The 12052-nt window shown below is 36.6% G+C and overlaps 1 protein-coding gene across 4 annotated transcripts in view; it reads right to left on the reverse strand.

Annotated features, from left to right (window-relative positions):
* Positions 1-2411: 2411 nt before the first annotated feature.
* CHM (CHM Rab escort protein) overlaps positions 2412-12052 on the reverse strand; it is a 191574-nt gene continuing 181933 nt past the window's right edge. For 2 of the 4 annotated variants that reach the window (XM_034649138.1, XM_034649137.1), the window contains one exon: positions 2413-6548. In XM_034649138.1, coding sequence (XP_034505029.1) covers positions 6357-6548 — 192 coding nt within the window. In that variant the 3' untranslated portion in view covers positions 2413-6356. Of the gene's footprint in view, positions 6549-12052 lie in introns of all 4 variants that reach the window. The other 2 variants (XM_034649139.1, XM_034649136.1) reach the window with 2 other exon arrangements.

Below are 12052 nucleotides of genomic sequence, written 5' to 3' on the forward strand. Positions count from 1 at the left end.
AGCAGTCCTGAAAAAGAAAAGCAAAATTGGAGGTATCACAATTCCAAACTTCAAGTTATATTATAAAGCTATAGTGATCAAAACAGTATGGTACTGGCCTGAAAGAAAAGACTCATAGATCAATAGAGCAGCATAGAAAATGTAGAAGAAAAAGAAAAAAAAACCACAAATATACCGTTGACAAAGCAGGAAAGAACATGCAATGGGAAAGTCTCTTCAACAAATGGTGTTGGGAAAACCAGACATCTACATGGAAAACAATGAAACAGGACCCTTTCTTACACCATATACAAAAATAAACTAAATATAGATTAAACACCTAAAGGTGAGACCTAAAACCATAAATATCTTAGAAGAGCACGGGCAGTAATTTTTCTGACATTGGCCACAGCAACATTTTTCTAGATATGTCTCCCAAGGCAAAGGAAACAAAAGCAAAAATAATTGAGACTACATCAAAATAAAAAGCTTCTACACAGTAAAGGAAATAATCAACAAAACTAAAAGGAAACCTACAGAATGGGAGAAGTTATTTCCAAATGACATATCCAAAAAACAATATTCAAAATAGATAAAGACCTTGTACAACTCAACACACCAAAAACAAATAATCAAACTTAAAAATGGGCAGAAGACTAAGAAACAAAACTGAAGAACATAGGGGAAGGGAAGGAAAAAATAAAAACAGAGAGGAAGGCAAACCATAAGAGACTCATAACTATAGGGAGCAAACTGAGGGTTGCTGGAGGGGGGGTGGGTGGGGGATGGAGTAATTGGGTAATGGGCATTACGGAGGGCAGTTGATGTAATGAGCACTGGGTGTTATATGCACCTGACGAATCACTAAATTCTACCTCTGAAACTAATAATACACTATATGTAAACTAGCTTAAATGTAAATAAAATATAAAAATAGTAAAAAAAAATTGGTCAGAAGACATGAAAAGACATGGGACTTCATCAAGATAAAAAGCTTCTGCACAGCAAAGGAAATAGTCAACAAAACTACGAGGCAACCCATGGAATGGGAGAAGATATTTGCAAATGACATTACAGATAAAGGGCTGGTATCCAAGATCTATAAAAAACTTCTCAAATTCAACATCCAAAATACAAATAACCCAGTCAAAAAATGGGCAGAAGACATGAAGAGACACTTCTCCAAAGAAGACATACAAATGGCTAACGGACACATGACAAAATGTTCAACATCATTAGCCATCAGGGAAATTCAAATCAAAACCACACTGAGATACCACCTTACGCCAGTTAGAATGGCAAAAATTGACAAGGCAAGAAACAACAATTGCTGGAGAGGATGTGGAGAAAGGGGATCCCTCCTACATTGTTGGTGGGAATGCAAGTTGGTACAGCCACTCTGGAAAACAGTGTGGAGGTCCCTTAAAAAGTTAAAAATAGAGCTACTCTATGACCCAGCAATTGCACTACTGGGAACTTACCCCCAAGATAAGGTACTGAAAAGAAGGGGCACATGCACCCCAATGTTCATAGCAGCAATGTCCACAATAGCCAAACTGTGGAAGGAGCCCAGATGCCCTTCAACAGATGAATGGATAAAGAAGATGTGGTCCATATATACAATGGAATATCACTCAGCCATCAGAAAGGATGAATAACTACCACTTGCATCGACCTGGTTGGAACTGGAGGGTATTATGCTAAGTGAAATAAAAAGTATTTTAAAAAACATACTCATTTTGTCTGTATGTTCATGTGTATGTACAGTTTCACATCTGAAGAGGAGTGACATTAGAAGTGGAGAATGAATACCTCAAAAAATGTAGACAATTCAAAGAAACATAAGGAAAAAAAGATTCATAAAATCACACTATGCAAAAAAGTATTACCATTTTGTGTGCACTCCTCTAGACTTCGCACAAACATACACATATGCATAAAGACTTTTTTACACAAAATGGCATCATGCTATAAGTCCTCTTTTTTTAACTTCCTTCTTTTGATTATGTATTGTGGATCTTTTCCCATGACATTATTTGCCCTTTTTGTTTGTTTATTTAACAAACATTTACAGTGCTTGCTATATTCTAGGCACTCTCCCAAATACCTTGTTTATATACACCTGAATTCTTTAATGTTCTTTTAAGACATTATTTTTGTTTTTTTTTAAAGATTTATGTATTTATTTCAGAGAGTTGGGGGGGGCAGAGGGAGACAGTATCTCAGGCCAACAGTTCCTCTCCCTCTGCTCCTCCCCTCGTGCAATCTATCTAATATAAATAAAATCTTTAAAAATATGTGACATGGGATGCTAAGTGTTAAACCATTTAACATCTTTGTTTTGTTTTTTAAATGATTTTATTTATTTATTTTACAGAGAGAGAGAGAGCACAAGCAAGGGGAGTGGCAGAGGGAGAAAGCTCCCTGCTGAGCAGGCAGCCTGATGTGGGGCTCAATCCCAGGACTCTGGGATCATGACCGGAACCGAAGGCAGATGCTTAACCGAGCCCCGGAAGCACCCCTAACTAACGTTTTAAAAAAGCCATCATTAAGGAGGAGAATTCAAACATCAAATCACTTGTTTAAAAAAGTGTGAATACTTTATGAGCTCCAAGGTGCTTAATACAGCTACTTGTTTAAAAATTCAATTAACCTTATTTTTCCTAAATTTATTAATAATCTCACAGATAAACTGCCGGTTTTGAAGGAGTCCTGTTATCCTTTGAATGCATTCTGAGCAGCTTTAGGAAACTACCTGGAATTGACAGAAAATGTCACTCTGCTTTAATTATTTGATCCAAGAGCAAATTACAGTTCAATGAATGATTTCTGTATACAAAGAACATCAGCAGTCTCTTATGTATTTTAAGTAAGCTGTTGCGGACTCAACCACCAAAGAGAAAAACATTTCAGGTTCTCATTCACCAAGTAAATATGAAAAACATTTCATATTCTCATATACTAAGTGAGATGTGAAAACAGTTTGTAGGCAATCAACGTACTATAAAGCCATAGCCCATTCTTCAAGCACCAATTTCAAACAGAATGAAGTCTGATCCTGGCATCTAGAACAATATGCTAAGTGAATCAACCATCATTTGATTGCCTTTCTCACAAACCTGACAGTTGACAAATGCTTAGAAACAAAACCAAGTATGCAGCTGGACAATTAACTGTTTAAATAATAGACTGGTATCAATCAATAAATCAGTTCCAAGACAATCTTTAATTTCTTGGCATATATGCAAAGTTTTAATATTAAAAAATAGGAAACCACACCTGAAAGGCATCAAAACACTTTTATTTCCTCTGAAAACTTACTGCTACAGTGTGAAAATTATGAATAATCATATTTATGCCTCTGAAGTGCATATAAGAAAATTAACCAAGAGCAGAGATAAATTATTCAATATCAATAGCAATAAATAATTTATAAGAAAACTGTTTAATTCCTGCTTTAAAGGATCAATACTACTCAGTGATCAAATTTCAACAAAATTTTTTGAGGTCTTTAGGACTTTAGACAAAGGGCTGCCTTCTTGGGAACTATAGCTATGACAAAAGTTATAATCATTAGCATGGTCATTATTTTAGATAAAGGGCTGCTAATCTCAGAAACTACCATTCTAGAAGTTAACCATTAACATGGCCATTTTACTATGGGCAACTAAATATCATCAGAGACGGGAAAATTTTAACTCAGTTTTCCTATAGAAAATACCTACATTTATAGGCAGGCATACCAACTAGATAAAGACACAGTAGCAACATAGGTAACTGGTTTTCAAATAGATCACTAAACTGAATGTTATTATCATTTTTGGTTAATAAGAAGCATGTATAACCTAACATTTTAAACACATGAATCGAAATTCTTTGATGACAATATTCAAAATGTTAAATTAGCTACTGAAATTTTTGTATCACACACAACGTATCAACTTTATTCATATAACTTCAGGCTTATGGTTTTACAACAAAACCAAAATGTTTTTCTTTTTTTGGCTTAAAACTATGAAAAAAAAAGATTTATTTGCAGTAATTAAGATAGCTGAAAAGAAAGCTCTTAATAATTTCTATTATATTCTGAAGCAACAGGATACATCTAAAGTTCTCTAACACAATGTTTTTTAGCAGTTGTGTAATATTTTAATCACTAATCATATTGAGGAGCTTTTAAACATTTAAATAGTATTTAATAAATAACCTGGAAGAGAGATTGTGGTGCTAGCTAATGGATAAAATAGGGTACAATATAGGTTAGGCCATGAGACCACAGAGCATCTCCTTCCTTGTCTACCTATAAACAGCTGCAGTAAAGCTATCATAGTCTTTGTAGTTATTATTCTGGGCCTACTCTGCTTGGTTGCTTACATAACGTGTATGCTGCATTCAAGAGGCCTTAACTCTTAGACTATAACAAAGTACAATATCTTAATTGGCGCAACTTACTGCAATTGTATTCAGACTCAATACTTTCATATAGTGGAACCTTTTATATTGCTTGTATTGAGGGGCAGGGCCAATACCTGGTGCTTCTAGGTATGTATTGTACATTTAGCACATGGCATAGTTGGGTTTCAGGAAATATGATTTAAGAAAGATATGAATCTATATAACAAAATGGATTATAATGCGATTCTACAATTCCTGATTTGTAGGACATTATTAAAGGGGAAGAGAGAGGAAGAGAGAGGGCCAGGTAGGAGATGGGGTGTACATGGGCAGAGGAATCAGGAGCAGCTTGAGAGGCTGGGGAGGTTTTCCTTCCATCTGGATTCAGCTATATCCACAGGGGATTGGAAAGGTGAGGTAAGAGCTACATTCCTTTGTTCTTCCCATTTTCTATGAATCTCTGACCTGACAGAGCTAGCTTTCTTTAAGACCTTCTCTGAAATCTGGAGAGGTCACAGCCTCACTGCAACTACGTGCTTTCTACTGTAGCAATGGCTCTCTGATTGGTAATGTAGGTCAGAATGCACAATAAACTTTTTATATATTTAACTACTGAAATAAATTCAAACTATTGCTCAAAAAGAGCAAACCATCAGAACTTGGCATCTGGAAAAATTTTAAGAGTCACTGTCATTGTAACTAGATTTGGTGGCTATGTATAGCCCCTATATTTTTATGTTAAGTGTATATTAGGGCTTACCAACCGTCATACGGTATTCAGAGTCCTTAGTGGTTCAGATTTAGCTAGCAGAAAATGAATATGAAAAATTTATAGCATGCTTTCCTTCCAAGATTCAAAACCACAATTCCATGTTGCTATCTTTACTGGTCTATAAAATACCAATTTAAGAAATAGTTTTTTTAAAAAAGCTTAGTTGCAAAAAAACACTGTGATCTATTGTGTTGGGGGAGTTGACAGCAAACAATTATTTGCCACATGAGACTTGATACTCACCTCCAAGTCAAGGAGAAAACAACTCCCCCCACCCCAGAAATACCATTCCAAGGATTACACTGCATTTATCTTCAAAACTATTCTCCTACAGTAGGCAACATGTTACTATTTCCACCTTACATACAGAGAAAGTGAGGCCTGCAAGTTAAACAATTTGTATAATATCATCAGTAGTAATAGCTAGGACTAAATTGGGTCCATATACAATTAGGCTTTAGTTACCTGACTAGACAGAATTTCCATATACTGATGAGCATATCCAAATCTTTCCTTCCATTTCTTCAATCTTAGAAGCTTTCCTAGAGTGTAAATGATTCACATACAAATATCATTACTAACATTAAGAAATGCTGACTAATGGACTCATGATTTGTAAATATGAGTACTTTAATACTGGCGTTTTCAATAATTCTCAAGATAGAAAATAAGCCTCTATTCCAAACATAGGCTCCTGCCTAGATCTTGATACTTTAGCTTTCCTCAACTACATTTACATGTGCTTTTATCATTGCTGTTATCATGCCCATACCCATAAAGAAAATAGAATTAAAATGATCAAAGGAAATATGTGACCTGATTCTGAAGATGCAGCTTTCAAACAAAGATTCAAAGTGGTAAGCAAAAGCTTTCTGAATATGACAGAACTATTAACAACGCAGAGGTACACTTCCATATCCATAGCTACTATACTCCTGGGAACCAATCCATTTATATTTATCTGGTAATTCTACAGGTTTGGTATCTTAAATTAGCAGGCAGGCCAATGTGCTTTATAAGCGTTTTGTGTTCTTACAATGTCCTCTTTAAGGAAAATCCCCTTTTGGATTTCTATGACCTGCTTCACTTGGTAATTATGTATGTCAACTGGCTGCTGTTTTCTAACATTTTTCAAACAGTTCTTTCATAAAGAAGACTCTGAGGCCAGGAGGGATTTCCAAAGTGGGGTATTCAGTTTGGTGTATATCTATTACTGAGAGGTCTCCTCTGGGTTTCCCAGGCTTGTGCTTTCCTTGGGAGTCTCTGAGTTAGCTTCTGGTATGACACTGAATTCAGAGGTCTCCGATTGTAAACTGTCCCCATCAATGATAATGTCTTCAGGATTTGGTGGGGGTGGACAGAAGTCTTCATTGGGGCAGATTAGCTGGAAAAGTCTTTCAGCCTGGCAAGGGAAGAAAGGACACAATAGTGTTTGGATATCAGCTTAAAATGTATATGACTTTTTGCAATTATTAAAAAAATGAATTATCATCCTTGAAAATTTCCTTAAGTTATAGAACTCTGTCAAGTATACATGACCTTCTGAAAATCTACTTTCAGAAATCCATGACTTCTCTCCAATTCTATGCATGCATTCAGGCCCACGCTTAAGTATTATCAGTACTTGATCAGATTATCAGGTGTTAGATAGCTGAAAATTTAAGGACATTCGTTCTACAACGATGGTAGAAATATAATTTCCTTTAATACTCTTTATGTAAATTTCCAATAGAGCCTATTTGTGATAGCTGTAAAATGAAACTTAGCATATAATTTTAATAAGTCATTATTAAAATCAAGAAAATTCATTATTTGTTCAACTATTTGCTTTTCTGGTATAATTTAACTCCCCCTGGGCATTAAGGAGTATAACATGGTGTTCAAGATCATGGAGTCTGAATAGATGGCCATGTGCAAATGCTGGTTCTGCCACTTAGTAGCAATACAATTTGGGGGAATGCTTAATCAACTTCTGAGCCTTGCTTTCCTCGTCTATGAAATGGCAAAGGCTAAGCCTCTATATATGGTAGCTGTTATCGCTGTTATTATTAATAATAATAATAGCTAAAAGGTCAAGATTTTATTTTATTTTTAAAGATTTATTTATTGAGAGAGAGAGAGACAAAGCGTCGGGGGGGGGCAGGGAGGGGGGCCGAGAAGAGGAAGAGAATCTCCAGCAGACTCTGCCAACACTGGCCAATAGGGTCCTATGTGGGGGCTTGATCTCATGAACCTGAGTCGAAACCAAGAGTCAAAGGCTTAACCAACTGAGCCACCCAGGAGCCCCAAAATGTCAAGATCTAAGCTGAGCTTAGTCTGGCACATAAGAGAATAAGAAACCGAATGTGATTTTAATGAACCACACACACACACACACACACACAAAAGCAAATGTGACAAGAAACATTGCTATTCTATTCTAAACATATCCTTACTTTTATTTAGATGAGTACAGATCATTGTTAGATCAGGGTCCCTGCCATACTAGGGAGCTTGCACTCTATCCCATGGGTAAACAAAAGTCATTAAACCATTTTAAGGTATATGCTTGTTTTAAAGGCAACAGTGTCTTCTCTACCACTTTAATCCTTCTTCCTGACATGAACACAAAGTCATCCCTTAGGCCAGGAGTTGACAACTATGGTCCACAGGCCAAATCCAGCCTGCTATTACTGTAAATAAGGTTTTATTGAACACAGCCAATCTCATTCATTTATCTATTTTTTGTGGGTGCTTTTGCACTACAATGGCAGGGTTGAGTAGCTGCAGAAGAGACAGTAGGGGCTGTAAAATCTAAACTATTTACCATCTGGCCATCTACAGTTGGTAGACTCAGGTGGTTGGTCCATCAGGTAATTAAAAATGACATTCCTCGGGAGTGGGTGGAGGGATACTAAACAAACTTTTGAGCTTTGATGTGAAGTTGCAAGAAGGGACAGAGAGAAAAATACTTTCCTATCTTCAGTATAATTCAAGGGTATTTTTTTTGGACGTGCCATTTTACTGTGACTATTTTGAAACTAAATATTGAGATGCCTGCTTTAGTCTCCACCCCAGGAACGCATCACAGGTTTTTGCTGGAGAAACTTAGCTCCTAGAAGCAGGAGCACTGAGGTCAGAGCCTCTGTCTCATCCTTTTGTTCCTCTTTTTGTCTTTTATCTCAACCTTGTCTGCCTATAGAAGTTCTCCCTCCCTCTTACTTCCTTTCATCTCCGTATGCAATCAATGGCCAAATTCTGACAATCTTATCTCTTAGCTCTTGACTCTTATTTTTTTTTCTTCCCTATAGATACAGCCCAGGCATGTATCACCTTTCCCTTAGACAACTGCAACATCTCAGAAATGGTCACCTTGCCTCTAAGATTCCCCCATGTAATCCATTTCCATGCTGCCTTCAGAGGGGGTCTATGGAAATGAAATTCTGGTTATGCCACTTTCTGGCTTAAAAGTCTTCAATGACTCCCCATTTCTTAAAAGGATAAAAATTCAAATCTTTGCTATGGCATACAAAACTCTGCAGGCCTATTTCTCTGGTCTTACCATTCACTCCATCCCATCTTCACCTTTCAGACTTTTTGCTTCACTAATACCTATTTATGTGCACTTTCTTAAACACACCATGATGTTTCTATCATGGATTGGTGCAGATGCTGGAATGTTTCAATTATCTTCCATTTGTATGGGGAATTGCTGCTTATCTTTTATATCCCTCTCTGCAGTTCTTTGACTCCTAAATAGAGCTCATGGCTCCTCTGTATTATTTTTGAATTTTGGATATTATTCTATTATTGCATATACTGTACTGCATTATCTTTTGTTTACATGTTCTTCTTTACTAGTCAGTGATTCCTCCAGGGATGACAAGGACTGAGTTTTAATCAACTCTGGATCCTTAGTTCCTGGTGTGGAATAGTGTCCTAATATACATTTTTTTTAAATGAACTAAAGAACTTTTAAAACTCCAGTTCCTGTGTGTCTCACACCTTGTCTCCCTTTTGTTACCTACCTGTAGGATACATTTCCCCCTGGACCTCAGTCCCTGTGGCTGGATTCCACACTCTGTTTCCATATATCCTTGTCATAATCTAACTGCTAACCAAGTGCAGGCTACTGCACCACCCTTACTTGTTTTCTACCTACTTGTGGAACTCTCACCATCAGCCCATTTGCCACTGGCCCTCACTGATGACAATTTCCTACAGCCAACCTCCAGCCCTTCCCATCTCCCCTCTCTAACTGCTGGAACCTTTTAGGGTCAACTGCTGTGCTCTGGAAGGTCTATCTAATACTTCTTGGTCTTCTGCATTTCATTTGTCAACTAAGCCTCCATTGTGAGAGTTGTCATAAATAGAGGTTAGTTCAGAGTAGTTAATTGTTAACTTTGAATCCTTTTTGCCCCCCCCCACCTTTTTTCAGAAAGAGAGAACATCAGCGGGGAGGGGTAGAGTGAGAGGGAGAGAATCACAAGCAGGCTTCATGCCCAGCATGGACCATGACTCTGAGATCATGACCTGAGCCGAAATCAAGAGTCAGATGCTCAACTAACTGAACTACCCAGGCACCCCAATACTTTTTGCCCTTTTAAGCCAAGTTGAAGAGTAGAGAGTTTCATGTATTTAAAAAAATTAAAAAGGAATAATTATATTGTGACTTTGCTTCTTTGTATCAGGAAATATAGAGAGAACACACCTAGATACTGAAGACATTCCTATGTTTATTTAACATACATCTAGACAAAACAAAAAATATTTTGTCAATCTAGCAGTTTAATGTATTTAGGATGTATCCACATTAACAAGATAAAAATAGCACAGGACACTAGATCAGTGTACAAGCACTGGGGTCCAACAGACCTGAGTTTAAGTTCTGGTTCACAAATTTACCAGATCCGTTATCTTGGTACAAGTTATTTAGCCCCTTTAGGTCTTAGTTCCCTCATCTGTAAAACAGGCATGTCACAAATACTTACCTCATAGGGTTGTGAGGACCAAATGAAATAATATACGTGTGATGCTTAAGATACCATCTGGTATACAGAAAATGTGCAGTGAATGGTAGCTTTAGAAAACGTGACACCTGAAATTTCCCTCTCCCTCCATGGCATGAGAAAGTTAATGATACTGCAATATGTGAGCAACTTGATAGGTCATATGATCTATAAAACTAGTCTTCAACTTAAAAATTCTGTACCAAAGTCATAAACAAATTGCTAATATGCCATAAAGACAACATTCTAAATGGTGGGTAGGCTGCCCACATCAGCCAATTTAAACCATTTTACACCTGAAATATAATAGAAGGAGGACATTACTATATAATTATTCTTGTTCTCATGGTAGTGATACCTCCTAGGAGATGGGGGCTCCTGAAGGAGGAGTGAGTTATCAATGCCCTTGGGAGTAACAACTATAGACCAGTCTGTTCATCAGTATGTGTGGGTAAATGAGACACTACCTGTATTAAGAAAAGAGATATCATCATATGTCAGTTTCAGAAAAAAACCCCAAAATCCTGAAGTAACAAACTATAAAAACCAGCAAGTCACAGAATCACAATTATCACTTAGGCTACTTAGGCTAGCATCATTGTGGTGATAATAGAGAATGTCTTGGTGTGCACAACTTTAACCTGTATTAAACACAGACCACTTTATATTTTTAGTATGCTTTCAAATCATAAATAGTTCCATATGAACACAAGGGAGGCAGGTCTATGCTATTCAACATCTATACATTTACAAATAGGAAAAGTAGATGCAAACTTGCTAACTGGTAAAATAAACCATTTGTAAAAAAAAAAAAAAAGAAATCTGCAGGTGCTTATGTTTGTTACACAGACAAAGCCTAGGTGATGCTCTAACAGCTTTTATAGACAATTTGGAAAACAGAATTTATCAATTAGTGACTAGGATGGACATAGGATGAAATACAGGAATCATAACACAAGTTTATTTAAATACACTGGCTCTTTGTAAATATTATTACTGATGCCCTTTAAAGTAGGTATATGGGTATTAAGGAGGGCACGTATTGCATGGTGCACTGGGTGTTATACGCAACTAATGAATCATCGAACTTTACATCAGAAACCAGGGATGTACTGTATGGTGACTAACATAATATAATAAAAAAACACTAAAATAAAAAAAAATAAATAAAGTAGGTTTATTTCTCCCCAAACTGATATGAGGTTTAAAGCTATATAATAATTTAAAACTACTCATATTTAATAGTATATAATAGTACCAAAAGTAGCATTATTATTGTTTTGTACTATGATAACACTGAAGTCTATCTTCTTGGGAAGCAAATTACCTCATAAAAAATTATCCTTCAATTATAATCTTCTAGCTGGTAGTTAAGATCACATTAGTACTTGCATAATAAGCCCTTATGTAAAAAGCCTTCCCATTTTGGTTAAAAAACATTACAGTCCACTCAGGAATAAAAATGACCTAAGCTAGGGGTGCCTGGATGACTCAGACAGTTAAGCATCCTACTCTTGATTTCAGCTCAGGTCATGATCTCAGCGTCAGGAGATGGAGCTCCGCATCAGGCTCTGCACTCAGTGGGGAGTCTGCTTCTCTCCCTCTGCCCCTCTGTGCACATGCTCTCTAAAATTAATAATCTTTTTAAAAAAATGCCCTAAGCTATCTGGCTGAAAACATGTTGGCAATTCCACTTGGAAAAAAGTAGAGCATCAAGCAAAAATGCCTTGGCCATTTTAAGTCATAAATGTAGAACTTGAACCATCCCGGGTTCCTATTAAACTAATAGAATGAATGATGGATGACTTTCCACTTTTGATATCACTGGCTGAATAGGATTATCAAGGATCACCATTAGACTCTGAAGATGAGAAACAAAGAATGAGGCAAAAAAACTATAGATACGTGGGGTCATGGC

This window comes from Ailuropoda melanoleuca, chromosome X (genome assembly GCF_002007445.2).
Source record: "Ailuropoda melanoleuca isolate Jingjing chromosome X, ASM200744v2, whole genome shotgun sequence".
NCBI classification, from domain to species: domain Eukaryota; kingdom Metazoa; phylum Chordata; class Mammalia; order Carnivora; family Ursidae; genus Ailuropoda; species Ailuropoda melanoleuca.